A 26,920-nucleotide genomic window follows, 5' to 3' on the forward strand; every position below is an offset into this window, starting at 1 on the left:
CTCCCACCCGCACAGGTGGGACGTAGTTGATTTGACAGGTGCGTGGGAGAGTTGCTGGGGTCTGGGATTTCTCTGGGCGCCCCCCCCACCGACAGCACCCAGCAGAGGCAGCTGCCTCCCTGTGAGGACATAGCCTCGGGGCCCCACTCCTGTGTGTGACCTCACCCTTAAAGACCCATCACATCCAATTAGAGCAGCAAATAGCTCAGACCTGGGACCCATCCCAGACGGTGGGACCCTTCATGGCTTGCTATCACTTGTAAAACAAAGAGCAGTGGTCAAAAAATCAAGGCAGGAAGGAAAGGCTGTGGACCTTTGAGCCAAACAGAAGAGGTTTCCAACACTGGGTAAGTATTGGAAAGATTCCAACGGAGCACAGCAGAGCCTTGTACAACGCATGGGAAGGGAAGGATTTTTCAATAAATGACATTGACATAACTGGCTGAATCTTAGAAAAAATGAAGTTCTGTCCATATGTCACTCTCTTAGCCAAGATAATTTACAGATAGATGACAGATTTAAATACAAAATGAAACTAGGGAATTCCCTGGAGGTCCAGCGGTTAGGACTCTGTGCTCTCCTTGCCGAGGGCCCGGGTTCAATCCCTGGTCGGGGGAACTAAGATCCCACTAGGCATGAGGTGTGACCAAAAAAATAAAATAAAATGAAACTAAAAATTTTAGAATAATGGGTGAATCTATTAGCATCTTGAAATGGGAACGATGTAAGGACCTGGACCCCGTTAGCCATAAAGCAAAAGATGGAGACATCTGCCCTCATAAAAACATAAAGCTGCCCTGGGTGAAAATATCCCAAATTCAGGACGAAACGGCAAACTGGGGAGGAAACGTTGCAGGCGTTTGACAAGGAGCCTTCATTTACAAAGCGCTCAGGTAGGAACTCAATAAGAAAATGGTGAAGAACTCAATGGCCATGTGGTCCAATGGGTAGTCCACAGGGAAAGAACTTAAAATGGTAAATAAACGTGAAAATGGGTTCAACCTCACTCACGAGGGGATGCAAATGGATACTATGTTCTCCAATCACACTGAAAATAAAATAAGAGTTCTGAAAATATCCAAGATTGGCAAGAGTGAAGGGAAATGGGCTCTCGGGTATTCTTGATGAGAAAGTAAGAGAGCAAGGCCTTTTTGAAGAGAAACTTGTCAATATCTATCAATCCCTTCCACCGAGGGGACTTTTTCTGACAGCTACAGTCACAGATATACACCCTGACACATGTACAAAAAACGTGGTTCGTGATGGCCAAGGATGGATGTATGGATTTTTGATCCTCTCTCTCTCACACACACACACAAACACACACACACACACACCTTCCAAGGTGATCCTAAGATGCTGAGTGGCCGGCTCTGGTCTTAGTGAAGATGACGCCGTGTCAACTTCATTTGTGACATGAATGGAAAGAGCCCCCAAAGCCCCAGAGCTCTTTCTCTGACATTTGTAGAGAATTTTATGCAGACCTTTCTCCTGACCCCATATCCTTGTGATCAGCAGACAGCCCATGAGTTTGATAATCTGACAAGTTTAGGACATGTCTGACCCTCTCACTGACCGATCCCACACTGTGAGGACAGCTCTGCCTCTACAGAAGTGAAGAGCAGCTTAGCCAATCGATATTCTGCAGGTGACTTTTTTATTGAAGTATAGTTGATGTACAATATTATATAAGTTACAAGTGTACAATGTAGTGATTCACCAGTTTTAAAGGTTATACTCCATTTACAGTTATTATAAAATAGTGGCTATATTCCCTGCACTGCACTATATATCCTTGTAGCGTATTTATCTTACACATAGCAGTTTGGGTTTCTTAATCCCCTGCCCCTTTCTTGCCCCTCCCCGCTTCCCCATTCCCCACTGGTAACCGCTACTTTGTTCTCTGTATCTGTGAGTCTCACCGGTGACTTTCACCTTGAATTCAGTGCATTGAGTGTTAGGTGATCAGAGACCCTTGTCAATCCAAGCTCCCTGCTCGTTCTTTATAACCTGTCATCCCTCCTCTTCACTTGCCTTCCAGATTCATCCACCTGCGCACACTAACTCATCGATGCCAACATGGTGCTTTACTTATTGAACTGTTACATGTCTGGCTGGTACAGTCACCATCCTTACAGTTTGTTTTCGTTATGTGGCTATTAAATACACGTTACTACAGCTTGCATTAGGCAGCTGAGGTCGACTGGGTCATTTCATCACTGAAATCAACCAACACGTGCTGTTCAGTTTTACTTGTAGAAGGCAACAAGTTATGCTCCCTCTTATAACTATTAAAATAAAGGTCGTGGTGCCTTATAGACGTCTTAACAATTACGATAAAGAGAAAGGGAGGGAGGGAGGAAAGAAGGAAGGAGAGAAGAAGGGAGGAAGGGAGGGAGGGAGGTAATTTACATATATGGAGAATTTTTTTTTTTTTTTTTTTTTGCGGTACATGGGCCTCTCACTGTTGTGGCCTCTCCCGTTGCGGAGCACAGGCTCCGGACGTGCAGGCCCAGCGGCCATGGCTCACGGGCCCAGCCGCTCCGCGGCATGTGGGATCCTCCCGGACCGGGGCACGGACCCGCGTCCCCTGCAGGCAGGCGGACTCTCAACCACTGCGCCAGCAGGGAAGCCCCACATATACGGAGAATATGTTTTGATTCAAGGCCTCTATTCGGTGCATCTCCATGACACTCAACAATCCTGAAAGCACTGTCATGCCCTTTTTACGCTTTTCCCCCAGACACATGGGAACCCAGGGTTTGCCCTTGGCCTGGGTTTTAGGAAGTGTTGTGGGTTCATTTGCCCCAGGTGGCCCAGATTTGCAGCCCATAAGGAAAGGGGAAGAGTCCTGAGGGTCAGATTCAAAAGATCTGGGAAGAGTGTTACATCAGAGAATTGGCAACAGATAACTTGCGGACACCGAGAATTCAGGTCAAGGGCCCCTGGAAGGAATCTCAGAGGCAACAAACAGCGTGGACGGCAGGGGGCGCAGTGTGGAAAGGGCCTTTTAAGAAGGGCTTGGTTCTGAGTCTGGCAAGGTAGAAAACACGGAGGGGCCACTAGTGGTCGCTGGATGAGAAAACAGAGACTCAATGGCCTCAGATGACAGCCCCAGACCCTGGAGCTGGTAAGGGCAGAGGTGAGATTTAAGACCTGCTCTGTCTGACCCCAAATCCATTACATCAGCCACAGGTGGTATGACTGCCCTTCCCATTGACCTGCTGAAGTCGGGCTGGGAAAATCCAGGAATTGGAAAAAGGCAGTTGGGCACCAAACAAGTGAAGTCAAGGTTGAGGAGGAAGTTTTTCTTTCAGCACAATGACATCCAAGGGGTGGGAATTGCAACGGGGGAATTGAAAAGCTGAGCAGAGTTTTCCTGTCCTTTCCCCTGTTTCAGCCCCCTCCCCTTCTCAGCTGCATTGACCCGGAAAATACAGAATTCCTTCTGCATTGACAGACCAGCTGGAGCAACTGAGATGGTCTTGGGATCCAGGGTGTGTGATTACAGACATGGCCACAAGGTGGAGACACATGGTTGTCAATCCCTATGTCTTGTTCCAAGGCTGAGCCTTATTGACGGTTTACCCAACAGTGCATTTGCTGGGTAGTAAGGTTTAAAAACAAACATAGTTTTGTAGTCATTTTCTTAACCCTGAGTAAGGCAGCCCAGGGTCATTTTTCTAAAGGACTCAGGCTAATTTAGAAATACCTTCCAATTCCTTAGACCAGTTGTGAATACATGATTAACCTAACATTATTTAATACTGTAAATATTTATCATGCTGGCGCCCTGTGCAAACACAGTGCTGTATTTTGAGAGGGAATCTGGACTGTAAAACAAAGGCAAGACACACCTGGGGGAGGGACTTCCCTGGTGGGTGGTCGCACTCCCAATGCAGGGGGCCTGTGTTCCATCCCTGGTTGGGAAACTAGATCCCACATGCCGCAACGAAGAGCCTGTGTACTGCAACTAAGACCCGGCACAGACGAAAAAAAAAAAAAAAGACACAACTCAGGGAGGACTTTATCAGACACCACTGGAAGACACACCAGGAGGGCATCTAAGTGTAGCAGGCTTAGTCCAATAGAGACAGTATAAGCAATCTATTCATAGATGACTCAGAAAAAAATTATGTTTAGATATAAACAGAATAACAAAACAAATGTGGCAAAATGTTTTTTTAAAAAAGGTGAATCTGGATAAAGGATATATGGGAGTGCTTTTTACTGTTTTCAGAATTTTTCTGTAAATTTGAAATTGTTTTAAAATAATAAAAGGCTTTGGGTTTTTTTTTTTTTTTTTCCAATACGCAGGCCTCTCACTGTTGTGGCCTCTTCCGTTGCGGAGCACAGGCTCCAGACGCGCAGGCTCAGCAGCCATGGCTCACGGGGCCAGCCGCTCCGCGGCACGTGGGATCTTCCTGGACCGGGGCACGAACCCGTGTCCCCTGCATCGGCAGGCGGACTCTCAACCACTGCGCCACCAGGGAAGCCCATGGATTTGGTTTTTAAACACTAAGATCCCAGGAATCCTGGACACAAGATTCAGATTTTCTGTTACCCATCTGAGTGGCTTTTGTTGTTTCAGGTAACCTCTCTGGCCTGTGTCTCTTCTTCTGTAAAACAAAGAATCCAATTTGTTTTCACTGCTGTAGAGTGTTCCACTGTATGAATAAACCTCAGCTTACCCCTTCCCCTATAAAGAAAGAAAGAAAGAAAGAAAGAAAGAAAGAGAAAGAAGGAAGGAAGGAAGGAAGGAAGAAAGAAAGAAAGAAAGAAAGAAAGAAAGAAAGAAAGAAAGAAGGAAGGAAGGAAGGAAGGAAAGAAGGAAGGAAGGAAGGAAGGAAGAAAGAAAGAAGCAAGTGAAATTGATTTTAGTAATATATTTTATTTACAATATATCCAAAATATTATCATTTCAATAGGTAATCATTGTGTTCAATTATTGATGAGATATTCTAAATCCTCTTATTTGCATTGTCTTCTTGGACTCAGCCCATCTTATTTGAGAACTAGCTCATTTCAAGAGCTACTACCCACCTGTGTCCCATGGCTGCCTTAGTGTGAACAGCAGAAGCGCTGGTTCTCTGGGCAGCTCCAAGCTGGGGTCCAGCCCCAGCCCCCATCCAGGCTACTCTTTTCTGGTCTGAGGCTGGAAAGCTTTCTCTCGCTCCTCACTTGTCCCTCAAATCTATGGTCAGTGCACATTTCTTCCTCTTCCAACAAAGCCTTGACAGTTTTGGAACTACAAAGACAAGCAACCTTTATCCGCTGCTTTCTGCGGTACCCTGGCTTCCCTGAACGGTGAGGGCAGTAAACCCAGTGGACTGAATGGATTAGGAGGAACTACCAGGAACTACAAAACTGAATCAAAACTATTTTCATACAGCAAAGTATTTTTTTCCTTTAATTTTGTTTTCTGTGTTGTGGGGTGCAGGGGGTGGGGAGAGCAGTGGGCAGCTCCCTAGTAGAAAAAGGATTTCCCCCAAAACTCTTCCAATTCCACCAGGAGGCGATAATTCAGGGTCAACAGATTCCTCTTTTCAGGTCAAGGCTCCGATCTTTCAGCATCTTCAGCATCTCTTGCTTGAATGTGAGAAGGATTAGCAGAGGCCAGTTTAGGGAATGATGGTTTGGCTTGGAGGACCAGGGAGGGAAAGGTGCCGGGGGACAGGCTGTAAACTCCCTGTGGGCAGGGGTAGTATTTTATATCAGCTGCATTTATTATTACTGTGTTATGTGATTTAAGTACCCTGCTATATCATTTTATCCTCATTGCAAGCATACAAAGATTTATAGTGTTATTTCCCCCATTTTACAGGTAAGAAAACTGAAGGTCAGACACATATATGTCATATATCATGTATCAAACCATATATACTATATATCTATATATATCATATACATCATAGATAAATAGATGATAGATATATAGATAGGTAGGTAGCTAGAGATATATGCTGTATAGATATATGCTATATGATTAAAAGGGAAGAAACATAAGAAATATTAACATTATCTCTGGATGACTAGGGACAAGAATAAGGGCACTGATTTTCACTGTACATTCTCCTATAAATTTTGAGTTTTCAGTTGGGTAATACGGTGCCTAATTTTTAATAAATACAACTTAAAATATGAAATCCAGTCGAAGGTAAGTTGAGGCATCTCAACAAATCACCCTAGAGCAGATATTTGTTCAGGGAAGAGTCACCAGGTTGCCGCTCTTCCTGAGGCAGTTACGATACACTTCCCCCGGGAGCCCTGGAGGAAAGCTATAGAAGAACTTAAAAAAATATCTGGCTTGCAAAGATTGCCTTTCCCAATGTCCTTTGGTGTGCAGAGCTTCCTGAAAGGAAGTTGGGCAAATCTGTATAGATTAAGGCAACAAGACTTCTGCAAAAAGAAGATGGAGAGCCAGCTCCACTTTCTCTGGTAGACCTCCTCTGGAGAACTGGGATGGTCTCAACTGAGACCCACTGTCAGGAAGTGATATTAAGGACTCCCAAGGGGTAGCAACCATGCTGGGCAGTTTACACTGGGAAACATCCCTACGCCATGCCTTAGAGATTCATGGGACGGGTGGGTAGGGACAGTATGCAGCTATGACAGAAATACCATCTTGATCTGGCCCCCAGTGCCATGCCAACCAGTTTCATGGTTGTGGTTGTTACAGCAGCTAACATCAATTCCCCTGACTGATACTCTAGATATTTGCATTTTACAGAGGATTTCTTTCTAATTCGTGAAAATTCAGACTAAATAAATATCTTAAAATTCACTCCATTTGAGGAGACAGAGTCCTGCAAAGAACCTCTTAGGTCTTAGATTCTATCTTCTACCATGTCCTTCTATGTTTTAAACCACCCTGCAGCGGTCACTCTCTGATTAGAAATGGGATACCTCTAAGGGCCGTTTTAGGTCAAGCTTGGAATGTGACTGGACTGAATTCAGTTCATGTCAACAAATGTTTTTGAGTGCTTACTCTGCACAGGTACATGACTAAGCCCCTGTCCACATTATGGGGTCGCTCAACACTCTTCACATCCACCTTTCAAATCCTCATTGCCAGGAGTCCATGTTGCACGGCATCAGGGAACACCACTCAACACCGTGTTGTATGTGAAGGGTTCCACCTACCGTTGTGTCATGGTCAGGCTTCACAGATGCATGAGGCCACCTGGCTATTCCTCTGGTTGTTTTCATTTTGTAATCTAATATTGCTCCCACTAGACAGCAAGCTCTCTGAAAACAGGTATGGTGTATCTTTTTCACTACTGTATTTGCTGCTATAGTTTCACTGCTGCATTTAATAGTACCTTTGAGTGTTCAAATAATTTTTGTTGAACCAATGACTAGGTAGATGGATGAGTGAATGAGCAAACGAATGAATACAGACTTGATTAGAACATACTGGGGGAACTCCAAACAGATGTCTCCTCCATCTGGGTGGATGGTGAAGTTTTAACAAACATCTCTGACAAAATAGGAAGAGATTCTGGGTTAGAGCTCTGCCTCAATTTGGAATGTAGTTTCCTGTAAATCACAGAAACTCCAACCAACAGTTACCTAAAGACGTTCAGGTTTATTTGTCTCATACAACATAAATGTGGACAGGTAGTAAGATCAAGAAGATACAACAATTATACATAATTATGGACCTAACAACAGACCATCAAAATATGTGAAGCAAAAGCAGACAGAATTGAAGGAAGACATAGACAGTTCTACAATAGTAGTTGGAGACTTCATTACCCGACTCTCAATAATGGATAGAACGACCAGACAGAAGATCAGTAAGAAAATAGAGAACTTAACACAATAAATCAACTAGATCTAACAGATACATACAGAACACTCTACCCAAAAACAATATGCTTATTCTTCTCAAGTGCACATGGGACATTTTCCAGGATAGACCATATATGAGGCCACAAACTTACTCTTAATAGGTTTAAAAAGACAGATACACAAAGTTTCTTCTCTGACCACAACAGGATGAAATTAGAAATAAATAACAAATGTGAAACTGGATTCTCTTCATTTTTTTTTTTTTTAAACTTTTATTTGCAGTACACATGCGGGATCTAGTTCCCTGGCCAGGGATCGAACCCAGGCCCCCTACATTGGGAGCATGGAGTCTTACCCACTGTGCCACCAGGGAAGTCCCTCTTCATTGTTTTTTAACTGCATTTTATTCATATTGAGACAGGAGAGGAGCCACATCTGATGGTTGGCCCAATTCATACTGCAAGGGCATTACTTAATGCTCAAAAAAAATTTTTTTCTTATAAGAGATTACACAGTATTATGAGACAGAATTCAAAAAACGAATTGACACTGACACATAACCAACCAATTTATGTTTATTTATCTTTCAATAAACACTTGAAAAGGGAAAAAAAGTAAAACTGGAAAATTCACAAACTTGTGGAAACTAAACAGCGCACTCTTACACAACCAATGGATCAAAGAAGAAATCATAAATGGAACTAGAAAACACTTAAAGATAAATGAAAACATAAACACAACCTACCAAAACTTATGGGGCACAACAAAAGCAGTGCTAAGTGGGAAATTTAAATGCTTACATTAACGGGGGGGGGGGGGGGGGCAAAGATCTCAAATAAAAAATCTAACTTTACAACTTTAGGAACTGGAAAAAGAAGGATAAACCCAAAACTAGCAGAAGGATGGAAATAATAAATATTAGAGCAGAGCTAAACAAAATAGAGAATAGAGGAAAAGAGAGAAAATCAACGAAACCAAAAGTTTGTTCTTTGAAAGATCAACAAAATCAACAAAACTTTCCCTAGATGGACTAAGAAAAACAGAAGACCGAAATTACCAAAATTCGAAAGGAAAGTGGGGACATCTCTACCAATTCCACAGAAACAAAAACGTTTATGAGAGTACTATGAACAACTGTACACCAACAAACTGGATAGCCTAGATAAAATGGGCAAATTTCTAGAACTTACCAAGATTGAATCAAGAAGAAATAGAAAGCCTGAACAGACTAATAACAAAATAAGGAGACTGAATCAGTAATCAAAAACCTCCCCACAAAGAAAAGCCCAGAACCAGATGGATTCCCAGGTGAATTCCACCAAACATTTAAAGAAGCACTAATACCAGTCCTTCTTAAACTCTTCCAAAAAAATAGAAAAAAAAGGAACTCTTCCAGAATCACTATATGAGGCCAGTATCGCTCTGATATCAAAGCCAGACACTATAAGAAAAGAAAACTAAAGACCAATTTCCCTTATGAACACTGATGCAAAAATCCTCAGCAAAATACTAACAAACAGAATTCAGCAAAATACTGGAAGAATTATACACCATGACCAAGTGAGATTTATTCCTGGAATGCAAGGATGATTCAACATAAAAATTGATCAATGTAGTACACTATATTAACACAGTGAAGGGAAAAGCCCATGTGATCATTTCAATTGATGCAGAAAAAGCATTTAGCAAAATTCAACATCCTTTTATGATAAAGACACTCAACAAACTAGGAATAGAAGGAAACTACTTCAACGTTATAAAAGCCATATATAGAAAACCCACAGTGGACATCATACTCAACTGTGAAAGAATGACAGCTTTTCCTCTAAGATTAAGAAGAAGCTAAGGATGCCCACTTGGCTTCTTCTATTCAACATGGTGCTGGAAATCCCAGCCAGAGCAATTATGCAAGAAAAAGAAATAGAAGGCATCCAAATTGGGAAGAAAGAAGTAAAATTATCTGTTTGCTGATGATATGATCTTATATGTAGAAAACCCAAAAAGATTCCACAAAAAAAAACCCTGTTAGAATGAATGAATGAATTTGGCAAAGTAGCAGGGTACAAAATCAACACACAAAAATCAGTTGCATTTCTGTACATTATCAGTTAACAATCTGAAAGGGAAAATATGAAAACAATTCCATTGACAATAGCATCAAAAAGAACAAAACACTTGGGATTAACTTAAGCAAGGAGGTGAAAGACTTGTACAATGAAAACTACAAAACATTGCTGAAAGAAATTAAAGAAGACGTAAATAAATGAAAACACATCCTATGTTCATGGATTGGAAGACTTAACGTTGTTAAGATAAAAATACTACCTAAGGTGATCTATAGAGTCAATGCAATTCCTATCGAAATTCCTATCGGAAAAAAATGACATTTTTTGCAGAAATAGAAAAACCCATCCTAAAATTAATATGGAATCTCATGGGACCTCCAATAACCAATACAATCTTGAAAACGAAGAACAACATTAAAAGACTCACACTTCCTGGTTTCAAACTCACTGTAAAGCCACAGTAGCTAAAAGAGAGTGATCCTGGGGACCTCCCTGGTGGTGCAGTGGTTAAGAATCCGCCTGCCAATGCAGGCAACACGGGTTCGAGCCCTGGTCCGGGAAAATCCCACATGCCGCAGAGCAGCTAAGCCCGTGTGCCACAACTACTGAGCCTGTGCTCTAGGGCCCGCGAGCCACAACTACTGAGCCCACGTGCCACAACTACTGAAGCCCATGCACCTAGAGCCCGTGCTCCACAACGAAAGAAGCCACTGCAATGGGAAGCCCACGCACCACAGCAAAGAGTAGCCCCCACTCGCTGTAACTAGAGAAAGCCTGTGCACAGCAACGAAGACACAATGCAGCAAAAAATAAATAAATAAATAAATAGATTTTCAAAAAGAGAGAGTGATCCTGGCATAAAGTCAAACACATAGACCAATGGAATAAAATAGAGTCCAGAAATAAACCCTCACATATATAGTCAAATGATTTTTGACTTGGGGGTCAAGACCATTCAATGGAGAAAGGACAGTCTTTTCAACAAATGGTGTTGAAAAAACTGGATATCTACATGCAAAAGAATTAAGTTGGGGCCTCCCTGGTGGCGCAGTGGTTGAGAGTCCACCTGCCGATGCAGGGGACGCGGGTTCGTGCCCCGGTCCGGGAAGATCCCACATGCTGCAGAGCGGCTGGGCCTGTGAGCCACGGCCGCTGAGCCTGCGCATCTGGAGCCTGTGCTCCGCAGCGGGAGAGGCCACAACAGTGAGAGGCCCGCGTACCGCAAAAAAAAAATCAAAAGAATTAAGTTGGTCCCTTACGTAACAGCATATACAAAATTAACTCAAAATGATCAAAGACCTCAATGTCAGACCTAAAACCATTAAACTCTTAGGAGAAAATGTGTGAGAAAGTCTTCACAACCATGGCTGTGGCAATGATTTCTTGAATATGACCCAAAAAGCACAGGCAACAAAAGAAAAAATGGACAAATTGGACTTCATGAAAATTTAAAAGTTTTGTGCTCTAAAGACACCATCACCAGAGTAAAAAGGCAACCCACAGAATGAGAGAAAATATTTGCAAATCATGTATCTGACAAGGATTAACATCCAGGATACACAGACAACAAAAACTCAACAACTACAAAAAAATCAATTTGAAAATGGGCAAAAGGCTTGAATAGACATGTCTTCAAAGAAGACATACAAATGGCCAATAAGCACATGAAAAGTGCTCAACATCATTAATCACTCGGGAAATGCAAATCAAAATTGCAATGAGATATCACCTCACATCCATTAGGATAGCTACTATTAAAAAAACAAACAAACCAAAAACAGGAATAAAAACCAAGTGTTGAAAAGGATATGGAGAAATTGGAAACCCTTGTGCACTGTTGGTGAGAATGTAAGACGGTACATCTGCGGCAGATAACAGTATTGCAGTTCCTCAGAAATTAAAAATAGATTATCATATGATTTGGCAATTTCACTTCTGGGTATATACCCAAAAGAACTGAAAGCAGGGTCTCGAAGAGATACTCGTGCACCATGTTCATAACAGCATTTTTCACGGGAGCTAAAACATAGAAGCACCCCAAGTATCTACTGACAGATGAATGGACAAGCATAACGTGATATATACATAAATGGAATACTATTCAGCCTTCAAAAGAAAGGATTTTTCTTTTAAATTTTTCTTCTCTCTTAAGATACTTTAAACTTTATTAAAATCTCTTATATTAACAGTAAACCTAAGAGTCCAGAGAAACGTGCCGCTAGTTCGGGAGCCACGGGCAAGACTCTCTTCTCTCTGGGTCTTAGTCTCCTTGTCTGTAAGATGAGGGGGACCCAGCCTGCAGCGCCTTTGTATGCTTCTGGCTCTGCATCAGTTCTCCCCACTCGCCAGCAATCCCAGACATTTCCATGGGGCTGCGATTTACAAAGCTATTCGAAGGTACCACCCTACATGAGCCACATCTTTTCCTGGAGTCACATGGGGCTGACCTCCTGCCGTCCACACACAGAGCTAAGACAGGAAGGATGCATTGAGAGCCAGTAGGATGGAAGGTTTCCCACAGGTCCATCCAGAGCCCCATTCCTGGTCATCCTCAATGAAGCCAGCCTGGCTGATGGCACAAGAGGGACAGTCCTGGGGAGCCCAGCTGCCTTGTCAGTCACCATCAAGGGGAGCAGGTGGAGGCAGACGTGGGTGGGGGCTGAGCCCTGGGCCTCCTATGGCCCACACAGCCCTCCAGTTGGCAAGGCTGGAGACACAAGCTTATGTCTTCTTAACCACGCTGTACACTGGCTGCTGCGTCTGGGGCTTCTGGGAGGGAATTCCGTCCGTCTTAGAATCCTGGCTTCGGGAATCAAATACCACTGAGGTGTAGTGAAGGTTTTCCCTGGGGAGCCCCTGCAGAAACAGAGACCAGAGGCTCAGGAGAGGCAGGGGAAGCAGGAACCCCCAGCTTAGGGCCTTAGAGAGGTTCCATTGCGGGACGGTGGCTCCACCCTCCCCCACTGTCCTGGCCTCTTTCTCTTGCAAGGGCTGGTCTCCAAGATCCTGTCCACCCACCTGCTCCACCCGACCTGGTCAAGACACAGCACAAAGTCCCAGGCCTCAGAGCCGGGGGATTCCCTGGGGTCTACTTTGAGGTCATTATACACCAAGTTAGAAAAACAAGGATGTTGTTGGGGCCACGTGTCTGATGCTTAAATCTCCCCCTCAACTTCTCTAACAACCGATCCCTCAGGCTCTGCCTAAACTGTTCCACTAATGGGTGGCTTACGACCCTGGGCCGGGTGGGGTTGGGAGGCAACCTCTTCCATTATTCTACTTTACAATGGCTGTGGGCTGACCCACAGGGGGTCATCGATAAAAATCTGAAAAGCAGAGTTCATCCCAAAGAGATCATAGGACCAAAGCAGTGCGAAATCGCAGTCTTTGACATTGGGTGTATGGTACATGGTCAGTGCCTGATAAATGCTGTACTTTATTGAATATTGATTATCCCCGGCCATTTCAATAGCTCCTTCATCTCCACCCCACCCCCTAACCCCCAGCTACAAGGACAACCACCTTTGGCAAAATCTACACTTGCCCCGTGTTCTACGTGTCCTTGTCCTAGAGAAACAGCGTGGATCCCCTCACTCCCCTCTCTGCTTGCTGCCACCCCCCTAGGTGATGCCTCTATCGTCGCCCGGGGTCCCTGTGACGGGAGCTGGGCCCTTGCACTCACTAAGTTGCTGTACTCCACCTCCTCCTGTGTGGGTCGCACGGGCTGTTCCAGAAGGGGCCACATCGGCAGCTCTAGATTCTCATAGCAGGGTTCACTCAGCTCAGCAGCCTAGGGTGGGCAGGAGGTGTGAGGGCTTGGTGGGTGTCCACAGAGCCCCTGCATGGTCCAGCCCAGAGGGCCTTCTGTCCCTCCTTCTCTGCAATCATCTCCCCTTTCCCTCTCTGCTCTGAGCGTCCCAGTCTTCCCACTCGGCCTCCCCCTTCCCACACGCTGGTCCTCTCAGGGGAGAATGTGAATGGTCAGGTCAACAGCTGGGCTGGGAGGACCCTCCCTCACTCCACTTTCCCCTGCAGTGGGAAGAGACTGGCTAGAGTTCATGATGACCCAATGACCAGATCTCCCAGGCGTTGTTCTTCCCGTTTGGGGTGAGCACCTCACTCCACCCATGTGTGATCCACACAGACCTCCACTGGCTGATGGGACAGTTCAGGCCTCCAACATCCTCTGCGCTCCCCGCAGCTACCCAGACACTCCTCCTGCAGTAGCCTTTCTTACCTGACTGGGGTTCTGGGGAGGTTCTGGATTCTCGCCAGCTAAAGAGACAAGAGAAGAGAAAGGAGGTCGAATCCCAGCGCAAGGCAGTGATGGGGATCCCTACGGTCCAACCGGAGGAAGGTCTTTCCCTAGAGACTTCAACCCTGGGGACCTACTGCTTCAGGCTGGTAGCATGGTAGGAACTCAAGGGTTTGTTGAATGGGTGAATTAGTCAATGAGGACATGAATGAATAAACAAATGAGCAGGAAGGATCCAGCTTGGGGAAAGGGGCCAAACAAAGGTAGTTCTCCAAACAGTCACGCATAAAAATGTTCCCCAGGGACTTCCCCTGCAGTCCCCTGGTTAGGACTCCACGCTTCCAATGCAGGTGGCATGGGTTCGATCCCCGGTTAGGGAACTAAGATCCCACACGCTGCGTAGCATGGCCAAAAACAAACAAAAAAAGTTCCCAGGTAGGAGAGGCAAGAAAGGAAGGACACTCATTTAAAAGGAAGTGTCTGTATGATGAAAAAGTTCTAGAAGTCTCTTTTGCAACAATGTAAATATACATAACACTGCTGAACTGTAAACTTAGAAACGGTTAAGATGGCAAATTTTATGGTAGGGGGCTTCCCTGGTGGTGCAGTGGTTAAGAATCCACCTGCCAATGCAGGGGACTGGGTTCGAGCCCTGGTCGGGGAAGATCCCACATGCCACGGAGTAACTAAGCCCGTGCACCACAACTACTGAGCCTGCACACTAGAGCCCGTGAGCCACAACTAATGAAGCCTGCACACGTAGAGCCCGTGCTCCGCAGCAAGAGAAGCCACCGCAGTGAGAAGCCGGCGCACCGCAAAGAAGAGTAGCCCCGGTTCACCGCAACGAGAGAAAGCCCGCACACAGCAACGAATACCCAACTCAGCCAAAAAAAAAAAAAAAAAATTATGGTACGTATTTTTTTACCGCAATTAAAAAAAATGCAGATCTGCAGGCCCCACTGCTGATGTACTAAATTATCAACGTTGAGGATGAAGTCCAGCTATCTGTGTTTTAACAAAGCCCTAAATTTGTTTAAATAAAATAATAAAGGAAAAGGCAGTGTCCTTGGGCTTCCCTGGTGGCGCAGAGGTTGAGAGTCCGTCTGCCGATGTAGGGGATGCGGGTTCGTGCCCCAGTCCTGGAAGATCCCACATGCCGCGGAGCGGCTGGGCCCGTGAGCCATGGCCACTGAGCCTGCGAGTCCGGAGCCTGTGCTCCGCAACGGAAAAAGGCAGTGTTCTTGTGGAGACCTAGAGCCACATCAAACTACACAAAGTCACAAGGGTCATCTGCTCTGACCCCTGGCCTGGGCGTCCGTCCCTCCCAGACACGAGGCCCTGTCAGCTTTGAGGGATCGCAGCTCAGGTCACACAACCTTTTGTTTCTGGCTCCTGCAGCGTGGCTCTGCAGGTGTCCTGCCTCCGAGCAAAACCCTGTGCACCCCTGGCCCTTTCAACCTGGAGCCGCAGGAGCCGATGGGGACAGGTGATGCACACACAGCCAGAATGCCCTATAGGTCTAGGTGCACCGCCAGGCAACTCCAGAGCCCAGTCCACTGAACGCTGCGGGGAGACACTGTCCAGCCTCAGGGAGGGAGCCCCAAAGTCAAAGGTGAGATACCCACCTTCAGGAGACACAAGGGCACGTATGACAGAAGTGTTTGCTAAGCCCCATCAATTGACTCAGCAGAACATGCAACCAGGGGCTCTGAGATATGAACACATTTTGTTCCAAATGCTGCAGGCGGGTGCCCCACTACCCTCCGTCCCTTCAGCTGAGGTGGGTGATTTGATGATAAGGAGGAAGGGGGCTGGTGAGGAAGGGATGGGAGTCCATTCCGGGGGAGGGAAGTTGGCATTGAAAGAGTTGGCTGGCAGCCAGCTGGACGGGAAGCACCCTGAAGGTGGAGCCAGTCTACCCTGGTAATGACAGTGTCCCCAAGAGCCCGGTACAGGCCCTCGTGCACAATAGGTCCTCAAAACAGCTTTGCTGTGTGAGTGAATGAATGAATGAACAAGAGTGGGCTGAGGGGAAAAACCATGAGTGGGCGGTAGGGCAGGCATCAGGCTGAGGCGGGAGGGGCAAGGACACTGGGTAGACAACCCCAGATGCAGCCAGGAGACAGGAGCTGAGACGCAAAGCAGGGGAGGGACAGTCAGGCTACTTGAACAGAAAACCTTTCTCCTGTTAAACAAAGATCACGTAACAAGGCGTGATCCACCCGCACAAGTCAACTCTGAGTCAGGGATTTTCGGAAGAACATTGTTAGCAGGGAAAATCATACAATATGTTAAGGTTTAAAAGTGGAATTACAGTATGATGCAAACATTTTAAGAAGTCAGATGTGCAAAAGGGACTGCAAGGACGTGACTCAAATGCCCGTGGTTGGTTTTCTCTAGGTGGTGCGAGCTCCCGTTTTTATTTATTAGGGTGAATTTATTTCCTTCCTTGTGCTTTACTTACTTTTCCAGTTTTCTACAGTGATCACACATCCCTTTTTTAAGCGGGGGGGCGGGGCGGTGCTTTTTAGGTGAAAGGGCACCGTGGAGATGGCTGGGACCCACAGATCTGAGGCAATCCAGGCTGGGAAAATCCCCATGTGGTAAGTAGTATGGGTTGAAGTTTAGGGGGAGGGTTCCCAAAAATGATATGCAAGCAGCAGATGGGGAAGAGGAAGTGGTTTTCTTTCCATCCGCTGATTTCTCTCCTAAAGGCCTGAGCTGTGCTGGGGGGAGAGGCTGAACCCCATGGGGATGCTGGAGGTGAGAGAGTAATGCAGGGTCCCCTCCACCCGGCCCCCAGAAAGTACCAACTCCCAGTTAGCACTGCAGCTATGGAGCAGAGCAAGCTTGAAAGGCTCAGCATTGGTAACTACGCACGAACATCCCCCCAGAACCCTGTGCGCATGGAATCAAGAACTCTCAACACAGTAAGCAAACTTAGGGCTCACATTCCGTCTCAGGCAGAAACTGGCTGTCCTCCAGGTGGCAGTTGGGGCTCCAGCCAGCAACAAGACCACAGCTTCACTGGTTCCTCTGTTCTTCTGTTTATTTAAATTTGCTCAGCTGTTTATTGAGCACCTACTTACTGAGCGCTGGACAGGATGCTGGGTGCCCCCTACGTTCTCCCTTTTAATCTGAGTTCAGAGAAGAGTGACTGGACCACAAGATGCCTGGAGCTTCCTGGGGTGCCCAACGTGACGATATTAAATAATACATTCATTCAACAAATACTGTACTTTCTCGAGTCAGGGTCCCTGATCTTAAGGAGTCGCACGGGCTGGTGGGCAGGCAGGCATGGAAGCAGGTGTGACAATCTGGTGTGAAAAGGGCTATCATGGTGGAAGAACCGAGGTCCACCCGGAAAGGGCCCCTAAGCTGCTCTTGGGGGGCCAAGAAAAGTCCCAGAGGAAAGGAAATCTGAGAGCAGTGCTTAGGGCCCAGCAGAAGTGAGCCACAGAGAGGCAGGGGGGCACCCCAGGCTCCCAGAGCAAACGCAGAAGAAGTTGGGAAACAGCTGCCTTCCAGAGTGTAAGGATGGGCAGGTTGCAGAGGGCCTTCAGTGTCCTGTGGGGACCTGGACTTTGGAGAGTGTGGGAGGTCACAGAAGGTTTAGACAGAAGAGGGACCCTGCTTCACAAGCACCCACCCCAGGCCCCGCTGTGGGAAACGCCTCTTTTCGGGGAGCCGTCTCCCACAGCCTGGATCTGCCAGGACACTGCCTCTGGGGTCTGCCCTCTAGGGTCACCCGGGATATGTGGTCTCAGGGGATGCATCTGAGGACCATTCTGGGAACCAGGACACAGAGCCTCAGAGACCAGAGGCTGTGGGCGGGGCCTGCCTACCCCGGGGCGGCAGGTGTAAGGAACTCACTCACATTTGATCCGTCTCTGAACCATTCTCCAGGCCAGCAGTGAGATGCCCCCCAACAGAAGCAGCAGAAGTGCCGACAAGGCCAGCAGCACTTGCAGCCTGATGGGAGAGAGGGTGAGGTGGGCATCACGCCTTCCCGCTCTTGTTCAACAGATAGATAAGGTCCCATTGAAAAAATGTAGATGGTATAAGGTCTCCTTTCTACACATCCCCCATCTACCTAAATCCCCCCCACACACACACACGGTATACCTAAGAACCTTCCAGAGGCCCTTTATTCAGATACAAGAAAATACGAATGTACATTATTTTTATATATGTCCTTTTTTCACACAAAAGAGGCAGGGTATAAACACTAGTTTTTTTTACTTAACAATGCATCTTGGAGAGCTTTCCATGTCAGTACATGAAGAAGTCCTTCAGGGTGTTTGTTTTGTTTTGTCTTTTTTACAGCTGCATAGTATTCCATTGCATGGACGGACCATAAATTATTTAACTCTTCCCTCTCTATGGGCATTTCTCCCAGTCTATTGCAATTACAAACATGGCTGCAAAAACTCACCTTGTAACTATACCATTTCACACTCGGCCAAGCAGCAGCTGAGTTCCTGGGACGCTGACATAACTTGGGGTTTCTGGTCCCTCACTTGCTCGGGCCCCTTCTTTAATGCCTAGTTTGCATCCGTAATGTTCTAGTCTTTTTCTTAAAGATGCACTTCCCCGCCCCCTGTAAATTGCATAGGCTTCAGCCATACAAAACCCAGCTCTGTCCCCCAGGTGTGCATCTGCAGAGCCAGCTTCTGGAAGTGGCATGTTTGGGGGCTGAATTTCACCTTGCCTGTTATTAGGATTGTCACTTGGGTTGTCAGGAAGCCAGTGGAGGGGCCTTGGGGGTGTCATGTAATAAAGAACCTGACTGGCCTTTGCCCCTGGCTCCTGGAAGGAAGACTCTAAATCCTTGGGATTTTCCTAGTAATAGGAGTACGTTTGTTATTCACGAGCCCCTTAGATCTGCCTGAGTTCTTGCTGAGAGATGGCATGACCCAGGATGGAAGCTGGTCACCACCTAATCAGAGATTTGGGGCTCGGAGCCAGCCTGACCTTCAGGGAAGTGAAGGGGGGCTGGGGATTGAGGTCAGTCATGTGGAAAATGATTCCATCAGTCAGGCCTGTGTCATGAAACCCAAATAAAAACGATGAACACGAAGGCATGGGGGAACTTCCTGGCTGGTGAACACATCAGTGTCCTGGGAGGGTGATGCCCCCTGACTCCACTGGGAAAGGGCACGGAAACTCGGCATTCCGGATCCTCCCAGACCTCGCCCTGGGTGTCTCTCCATTGGCTGGTCCTGACATTTATCCTTTATGATAAAACTGTAAGTACAGCACTTCCCATGGGAACCCCCAAATTTGTATCCAATTGATCAGAAATGTGATGACCTGGGGAATCCCCAAAGTGCTCCGGCATTTGTGAGGTCAGGCCATCTTCTGGCACTGAGCCTAAGGAGTTTCACGGGACGCTGGGGTCTGTGCTAATTCCAGGTGGTCAGTGCCGGAATCACCTTGCAGGGCACCAGGTGGTGTCAGACTAGAGAGTCTGTGAACCCCAGAGATGGTTTCTGACTGTATGTATTTTCCGGTGAGAGAATCTATACATGTTGTCAGATTCTCCTGGGGTTTTTGGCCTCCCCCCTCCCCAAAAAAAGGATCGAGAATCACGAATTTAGAAGAAAGCATCTCAGACTTTGGAATCTCACAAACTTGGCTTGGGAGCCTAGCCTGCCTCTGTGGCTGCAGGACCCAGCCAATCACTTAACCTCTCAGAGCCTTGGTTTGCTGGTCTGTACAATGAGGTAATTATGGTAAAGATTGTGAGTAACAAATGAGAACATTCATGTGAGGCATTCAGTACGTGCCTGGTAGGATATCATCAGCTCTCATTAAATTTACTTTCCGGGCTTCCCTGGTGGCACAGTGGTTGAGAGTCCGCCTGCCGATGCAGGGGACACGGGTTCGTGCCCCGGTCCGGGAGGATCCCACATGCCACGGAGCGGCTGGGCCCGTGAGCCATGGCCGCTGAGCCTGCGCGTCTGGAGCCTGTGCTCCGCAACGGGAGAGGCCACAACAGTGAGAGGCCCGCGTACCGCAAAAAAAAAAAAAAAAATTTACTTTCCCTCCAGCCACCCCCCAGCTTCTGCCCGGCCTGAGCCCTCTCTCAGAGCCCAAGGCAGGTTCACCCTGACCCCTACAACCCAAGCCAGGAGATGCAGACCGGCTTCCAGCCTGGACGCAAAGAGAGCCAGAGGTCCCCAGCCAAAGGGATGGGGCTCCCGGCCCCAAATGGACAAGAGGAAGCCCACCTCCAAGACATGGGGACTCAGGTGCCTTACCCCCACCCCTGCATGGCTTCCTCCTCGTTGTTGGCACTGTAGCTGGGACTCGCCATGGCCAGGGCGGTGAATGACATTGTTGAAATACTGATTGTGATTGTCGAGGTCTTGGCCACAGCAGTAGGGTGGGTTGGCACTGATGCTGGTGCAGAAACACAAATTAGACCCAGGGAATGCTCTCTGACTCTCCCACCACTCGCCAATACCTTCTTTGTTTGATTTCACACGAAATGCTCACTCAGGAAGAGGGCAGGATGGAGGACCCTGCAGCCAAAGTCTCGCCAGGACCCTCCCGGGGCTGAGTGAGCATTTCCTAACAGGACACAGGTCCCCAACAGCCCCGATTCCATCCTGCTGATGAGGTCAGGGTCCTCTGGAGGGCCCACAGTCACTCCCACTCCCAGGCTCGTTCTCCCCCCACCCCAAGTCACAGCCACACGCTGCCTGCCAGAGACGGCTGTGTGGACTGCAGATCTTGTTAGCACGCCCACTGCACTGGGCACCCGGCCACCACCCCCTCTCCACTCAGCTCCCCACCTTCTGTGTGGCTGCCCCCAGCACGCCCTCCTCTCTCCTTTGCACACTCACTCTCTCAGCCTCCCCTTTCCCTGACAGGCACCTTCCCATCGCTCAAGACTGAGGAGAGGGGCCAGCGCCCTGTCTCTCTCTCTCTCTCTCTCTCTCTCTCTCTCTCTCTCTCTCTCTCTCTCTCTCTCTCTCTCACACACACACACACACACACACACACACACACACACACACACACAGTTTTGTCTCTGATCGGATTTCTGCCTTGGCTAATCTGACCTGACACTCTTTAGGTAACCCTGTTGCTGGTACAGGGGGAAGGGGTGTGCACGGCTCACCTGGGAACACAGACACCACAACCTGGACGGTGGGATCAAGCGAAAATGGGACCGTGATCCCACACACGTACTTTCCTGCTTGGTCCTCTCTGAGGCTCTCCAAGGTCACTGTGAAGGTGAGGTTTGCAGGATGGTCCCTGATGGACACGTGGCCCTGCATCACTTCTCTCTCTGGCTCTTTGGTCTCCACAATCTTCCACGGTAACAGACATGGGGCTTTGCACCAGTATTTGCTATTGTCTTTGTATTGCTCCGTGTACCGACACTCCACGCTCAGGGATCCCCCCACGACGCCTGTCACTCTGCTGGGGCCCCACAGGGACAAACAGCCTGGAAAACACAACCGAGTCTGGCTGTTCACTAGGTGGGCTTGGGTCAGGGGCGCGCTGGGGTCACCCCCAGTGTTCCCCCATCTCATGCCAGCCACCTCCCATCAGCCAGAGAGTCCTCCCCCGTCCACGCTGTCACCGCTAAGATTTGATCACAGCAGCTCCTTCCTCCAGATCCCAATCTCCTTTCCTCTGCCCTTCCCACCCCTCACCAACCAGACACCTCCCACTTCCGAACTTATCTGGACAATAAGAGCTCGCCTGCAAGCACCCGGCTCTTCCTGAGGGACAGCATCTCGCCCTGAGGCCTGAGCAGCTCGGTAACCTGAGGAAGCGCTCACAGCAATCTGTTCCCACCGAGGGAATATATACCAAGGCCAAGAAAGGGCTGCTAAATATTTCACAAAAGAAGACTGGATACACTTGGTAAACTTTGTGGATTAAAAAAAACACCGGGCTTCCCTGGTGGCGCAGTGGTTGAGAGTCCGCCAGCCGATGGGGGGGATGTGGGTTCGTGCCCCGGTCCGGGAGGATCCCACATGCCGCGGAGCGGCTGCGCTCGTGAGCCATGGCCGCTGAGCCTGCGCGTCCGGAGCCTGTGGCCCGCAGCGGGAGAGGCCACAACAGTGAGAGGCCCGCGTACCGCAAAAAAAAAAAAAAAAAAAATCCTTCACACACACAGAAAGTTTACTGATGAAAGCCTTCATTTCATCCTGGGTCTTACTTCCGTTTGCGCAGCTCCTGTAGACTTAATTTTCAAGGGAAGCTAGTGTGTGTTTGTTCTTTTTTTTGGAACCTCGTGTTTTGTTTCTAAGATTTTATGTCTGCCATTTTCCCAGAGAGTCCTCAGCTAAGGGGAGTTAGGGGACGAAGACGATGCACGTGACGTTAATGCTAGCCAGCAAGCCGAGGACACGCCCCCCTCCCTGTGCTTTTGGGTACCACTCCTCACACCCCTGCAATTCTGTGATCAGGCCCCCAGAGTGGTGGGGGAGCGGTGGCTTGCTCTCTTTCGCTAGAGTTAGAACTCTTTAATTTCACTTGCTTTTTCAGGTTCTTAAATCACATGAAGACGCTGGAATGTAAACTCCAGGGGCCTCCTTCTTATATCTTCAATGTCTACGAGTGCCCGACACATAGTAGGCCCTCAACAAACACTTGGGTGTGAGCACCTCTCCCACCCCATGCAGCTCTCAGTCCACAGGTGTCCAAAGCTGACTGCAAACTCCCATCCTCCCACTCCCGGGTGCCCATCAGGACGTCCTCTCCTGGCCTGGGTGGCAGACGCCCTTCAGAGAAACCTTTCCTAGCCCCGTCACAGGTGTGACGTTTCCTGAGATTCTCTGCAGCCATGGCCACGGTGAAGTGGAAAGGGCAGCAGAAGAACCTGGGTTTGGTCGGTACTATGACATATCTGCTGTGTGTTCTGGTGGCAAGTAACTTAACCTCTCTGAGCTTCAGATGCCTAATGTGCTACGTAGGGATGATCGGTAAGCCTCACGTGACATTTGGGGGTGTTGAATGAGATGATGGGTGTAAAATGCCTGGCAAATAATATTAGGTTGAACCATACGAAATTGCTGACATTCTACTATTTTTGATGAAGAAAAAAGGAATTTCAGAAAATTCAATCTAATAAAAATAGATAATCCTCTGTCCAGCTGAAGGAAGACACGAAAAGATAAAATAATCACAGAGACAGAGAAAATTAAAAGAATCAGAGACGGTCCTTTGCAGAAATTCTCTACAGATAAATGTGTAAATCTGGATGAATGTGTGATTTTCTAGAGAAACAAAAATCAGTAAAACTGACACATACCACGTGCTTAAAAGATAAATGTCTCTCCCAGCCCTTCCTTCACGTAAGATGCTGCCTCTGGCCCCCACATCCAGACTCGATTCCCTGCCTCTCCTTGACTGTAAATTGTCACCTTTCTCTGCCTGGCTCTCAGCTCCCCTCCCTGGTGTGGGTCACCCCATCCCCCCCACCCACAGTACCCAACCCTCTGTCTCCAGGGTCTACCTTCCCTTTGCTCTACCTCTCCGTCTCTCTTTGTTTCTCTCCCTGTGTCTCTGTCTCTCTGTCTGTCCTTCTCTCTCTCCATCTGTCTCTCTCACTGTCTCTTTTTTTCTGTCTCTGTCTGTTTCTCTGTCTCTCTGTGGGTCTCTGTCTCTGTCTCTCATTACCTCTCTCTCCCTGTCGGTCTGTCCCTCTCTGTCTGTCTGTCTATCTGTCTCTATCTCTTCTAACAGGATGCTCCTTTTTGTCCTAATGTTTTACTTTAGAAGTGCAAAGTCTCATCCTACTAAATCCCAGATAAACGAGTGAATCATCCAGCGCAAGAAGTCGAGAGAGGAACACATGCCTACGCACCTAACCCAGGAGAAAAGAGTAAAGCCAGAGCAGAAGTTAGTGAATTAGGAAAAGGAAAACCATGGAACTAGTACACACACTGAAAAGCTGATTTTTCTTTTGGGAGAAACAAACAACAAAATAGACATTATTGTGAGTAGCTAGATCAAAAAAAAAGGAGAAGACACGCATACACAATTAAAAAGAAAATAGCCCGGGGTAATTTTCAAGTCTCTGCAAAAACACTTGTAAACTTGGGCAAAACTGGTGATTTTCTAGGAAAGTATAAATCACCAGTATTAGCTCAGAAAAGATTTTTTTTAATGTAGACCAATACTGGTAAGTGTTATCAAGGGGTCCTTTCCCAATGATAACTATGTGAGGTGATGTAATTATTTCACAGTGTATATGGGTATCAAAACATCACCGTGATTATACACCATAAATATACACGAGCTTTATTTGTTAATTATACCTCAGTAAAGCTGGGGGGAAAGAAAAAAAAAAGAAGTTCCTTTTTCTTTCCTTTCCAAAAAAAGAGGAGCGAAACCCAGACAGTTTCACAAGTTAGTTCTCTCAAAACCTTCAAGGACCAAACAATCCCAATTTTATTTAAACATTTGCAGAGGATAAAGAAACAGGGAAACCTCCCTAATTCTTATCATGAAGTCCGTATAATACATCAAGACTAAAATCCAGCCAAATATCTTAATATAATTCGCCGCTTGAATAGTTCAAAGGAGAAAAAATTACAGGCATACTTAGACAATATTGCAGGTTTGGTTCCAGACCACCGTAGTAAAGCGAAAATCACGAGAAAGCAAGTCACGTGAAGTTTTTGGTTTATAAAAGTTATGTTTACACTATACTATGGTCTAGTAAGTGTGCAATAATATTATGTCTTAAAAAAAACCATGTACAGGGCTTCCCTGGTGGCGCAGTGGTTGGGAGTCCGCCTGCCGATGCAGGGGACGCGGGTTCGTGCCCCGGTCCGGGAAGATCCCACATGCCGTGGAGCGGCTGGGCCCGTGAGCCATGGCCGCTGAGCCTGCGCGTCCGGAGCCTGTGCTCCGCAACGTGAGAGGCCACAGCAGTGAGAGGCCCGCGTATCGCAAAAAAAAAAAAAAAAAAAAACAATGTACATACCTTAATTAAGAAATACTTCGCTAAAAAATGCTCCCCATTATCTGAGCCTTCAGTGACTTGTCATCTTTTTTGCTGGTGGAGGGTTTGAAATATTGCAAGAATTACCAAAATGGGACAGAGACACGTAGTGGGCAAAAGGTGTTGGAAAAATGGAGCCAATAGACTTGCTTGAGGCAGGTTTTGCCACAAACATTCAATTTGTAAAAATAATACAAATAAACACACCAAAACAAACCAGAAGACCCCCGCGGTATCGATGGAGCACGATAAGGCGTGGCCTGTCGTCACCTCTATAGATAATGGAAAGGCGAGCGACACCTGATGCTGCTGTTTTTAAGAACACAGGGGATGCCTTCTTTACACTTAACGGAAACTCTGGACACCCGCCCAGTCAGGGACAAGGCAGGCATGACTGCTGCCGCCTCCCTCCTGGGCATCATTCTGGCCAAACCAGCCCGTGATCAATGAGAGAGGAAACCAGAGAAACAGCGAACCCTCCATGCAGGCAGATCCCGTGAACACCCTAGAGGGTCAGTAGAAGAATGAGCGGTGGGACTTCCCTGGTGGGGAAGTTAAGACTCCCCACTCCCAATGCAGAGGGACCAGGTTTGATCCCTGATCAGGGAACTAGATCCCACATGTATGTCGCAGCTAAGAGTTTGCGTGTCGCAACTAAGAGTTTGCGTGCCGCAACTAAGGAGCCGGTCACCGCAACTAAGGAGCCCACCAGCCGCAACTAAGACACAGCACAACCAAATAAATAAATATTTTTAAAAAATGAGTGGTGAGAGGATGACCAGTTTCAAAATTAATACACAAAAACTCACAGCTTTCCTATCGACAACTAGTTGGCAAATAGAATTGAAGAAAACATCAATTTATAAGCAAAACGACCCCCAAATTAAAAATGCCGGGAATAAACCTAGCAAGACTGCAGGAGCAACCTGAGGAGAGCCCTGAGAGCTCCTGGAGGCTTAGGAGAGGAATAAGTGCAAGGACACCCTCTTCTGCCCGGAGCAAACCTCTCCCTTCTGTCCCACAGCTGCTCTGCCCCACTCTCCCCATGGGATGGGAGTCCCATCTCCCTTCCTTGGAGACCACGGCCCCCTGGTCCTCAGGCCCCTGCCCCTCGAGCCGCCCTGGACAGTCATTCACCTCCATGACCCTGAGACCAAGGCCTGCCCCTGCCCGGTCCCCAAACTTCCTCCACCCCCTGGGACCCGTGAACCACAGGGCGCCTCCTGACAATAAACACGTCCCTGGGTGCGCTTGGTGGTCACTCTGCCACTCACTCTGGTGTGTAATAATTCATCCCCAAACCTCCTGCAAAGCCCCTCCTCCGGGCCCACATCTTTGCCCCACTGTGGCTCATCTAAGGCCAGATGGTTGCAGAAGGGGAGACAGACCCTCGGCCCTACCCCTCCGTGTCTTATGCGGTGGACAGAGGGCGTCCCATCCTGAGTCTCCTGACCCCTCTCCCGCAGCTCTCGCCCTTGCACCCTCCCTCCTCCCGCTGCCCGCCTCCCACCCCACTGCAGCCCCTCACCTGGGACCCAGAGAAGCAGCAGAGCCGGGGGCAGCCACGTGGCCTGGGACCACCAGGCCATCTCTCCAGCACAGATGTCGTGTGCAACAGCGCCAGGCCACAGCTGGCCCCAAGGCTTCAGTCCCCCCTCGAGGAGGAGTGTCAGGCCTCCAGGCTCCCACTTCTGCTTTTCTTCATGCTTCGCTGCTTCCTTGTTCAGCTTCTTTTCAGTTCTGTTCCCGGAGCTGCTGAAAAGACGGAGGTCTTCGCTGCGGGAGCAAGGCGGCCGCCGGGGCCCGAGACACCCCGGCCGTGTTACAGGT

General features: G+C 47.7%; 1 protein-coding gene across 2 annotated transcripts; it reads right to left on the minus strand.

Annotated features, from left to right (window-relative positions):
* Positions 1–8,351: 8,351 nt before the first annotated feature.
* Positions 8,352–26,741, minus strand: LOC101317549 (CMRF35-like molecule 8). 2 transcript variants are annotated; one of them, XM_033847820.2, is made up of 7 exons: positions 26,619–26,741; positions 21,245–21,574; positions 20,379–20,520; positions 17,993–18,087; positions 14,098–14,135; positions 13,543–13,650; positions 8,352–12,716 (listed from the first exon to the last, which is right to left on the minus strand). In XM_033847820.2, the coding sequence occupies exons 1-7, from the start codon at positions 26,677–26,679 to the stop codon at positions 12,582–12,584; spliced, it is 909 nt and encodes a 302-aa protein (XP_033703711.1). In that variant the 5' UTR covers positions 26,680–26,741; the 3' UTR covers positions 8,352–12,581. The 2 variants fall into 2 exon arrangements, with proteins under 2 accessions (XP_033703711.1, XP_033703710.1); XM_033847819.2 differs by lacking the exon at positions 26,619–26,741 and having other exon boundaries at positions 21,245–21,701.
* Positions 26,742–26,920: the final 179 nt, after the last annotated feature.

Source organism: Tursiops truncatus, chromosome 20 (assembly GCF_011762595.2).
Source record: "Tursiops truncatus isolate mTurTru1 chromosome 20, mTurTru1.mat.Y, whole genome shotgun sequence".
NCBI classification, from domain to species: Eukaryota; Metazoa; Chordata; class Mammalia; order Artiodactyla; family Delphinidae; genus Tursiops; species Tursiops truncatus.

Coding starts and splice junctions, on each gene's coding strand:
- LOC101317549 (XM_033847819.2), bottom strand. CDS start 21,662: ATGAGATGGGGGAACACTGGGGGTGACCCCAGCGCGCCCCTGACCCAA. Junction 20,521..21,244: donor TGTGGTGTCTGTGTTCCCAG/GTGAGCCGTGCA, acceptor TTTCTGCACCAG/CATCAGTGCCAACCCACCCT. Junction 13,651..14,097: donor CTCCCCAGAACCCCAGTCAG/GTAAGAAAGGCT, acceptor TGCCCACCCTAG/GCTGCTGAGCTGAGTGAACC.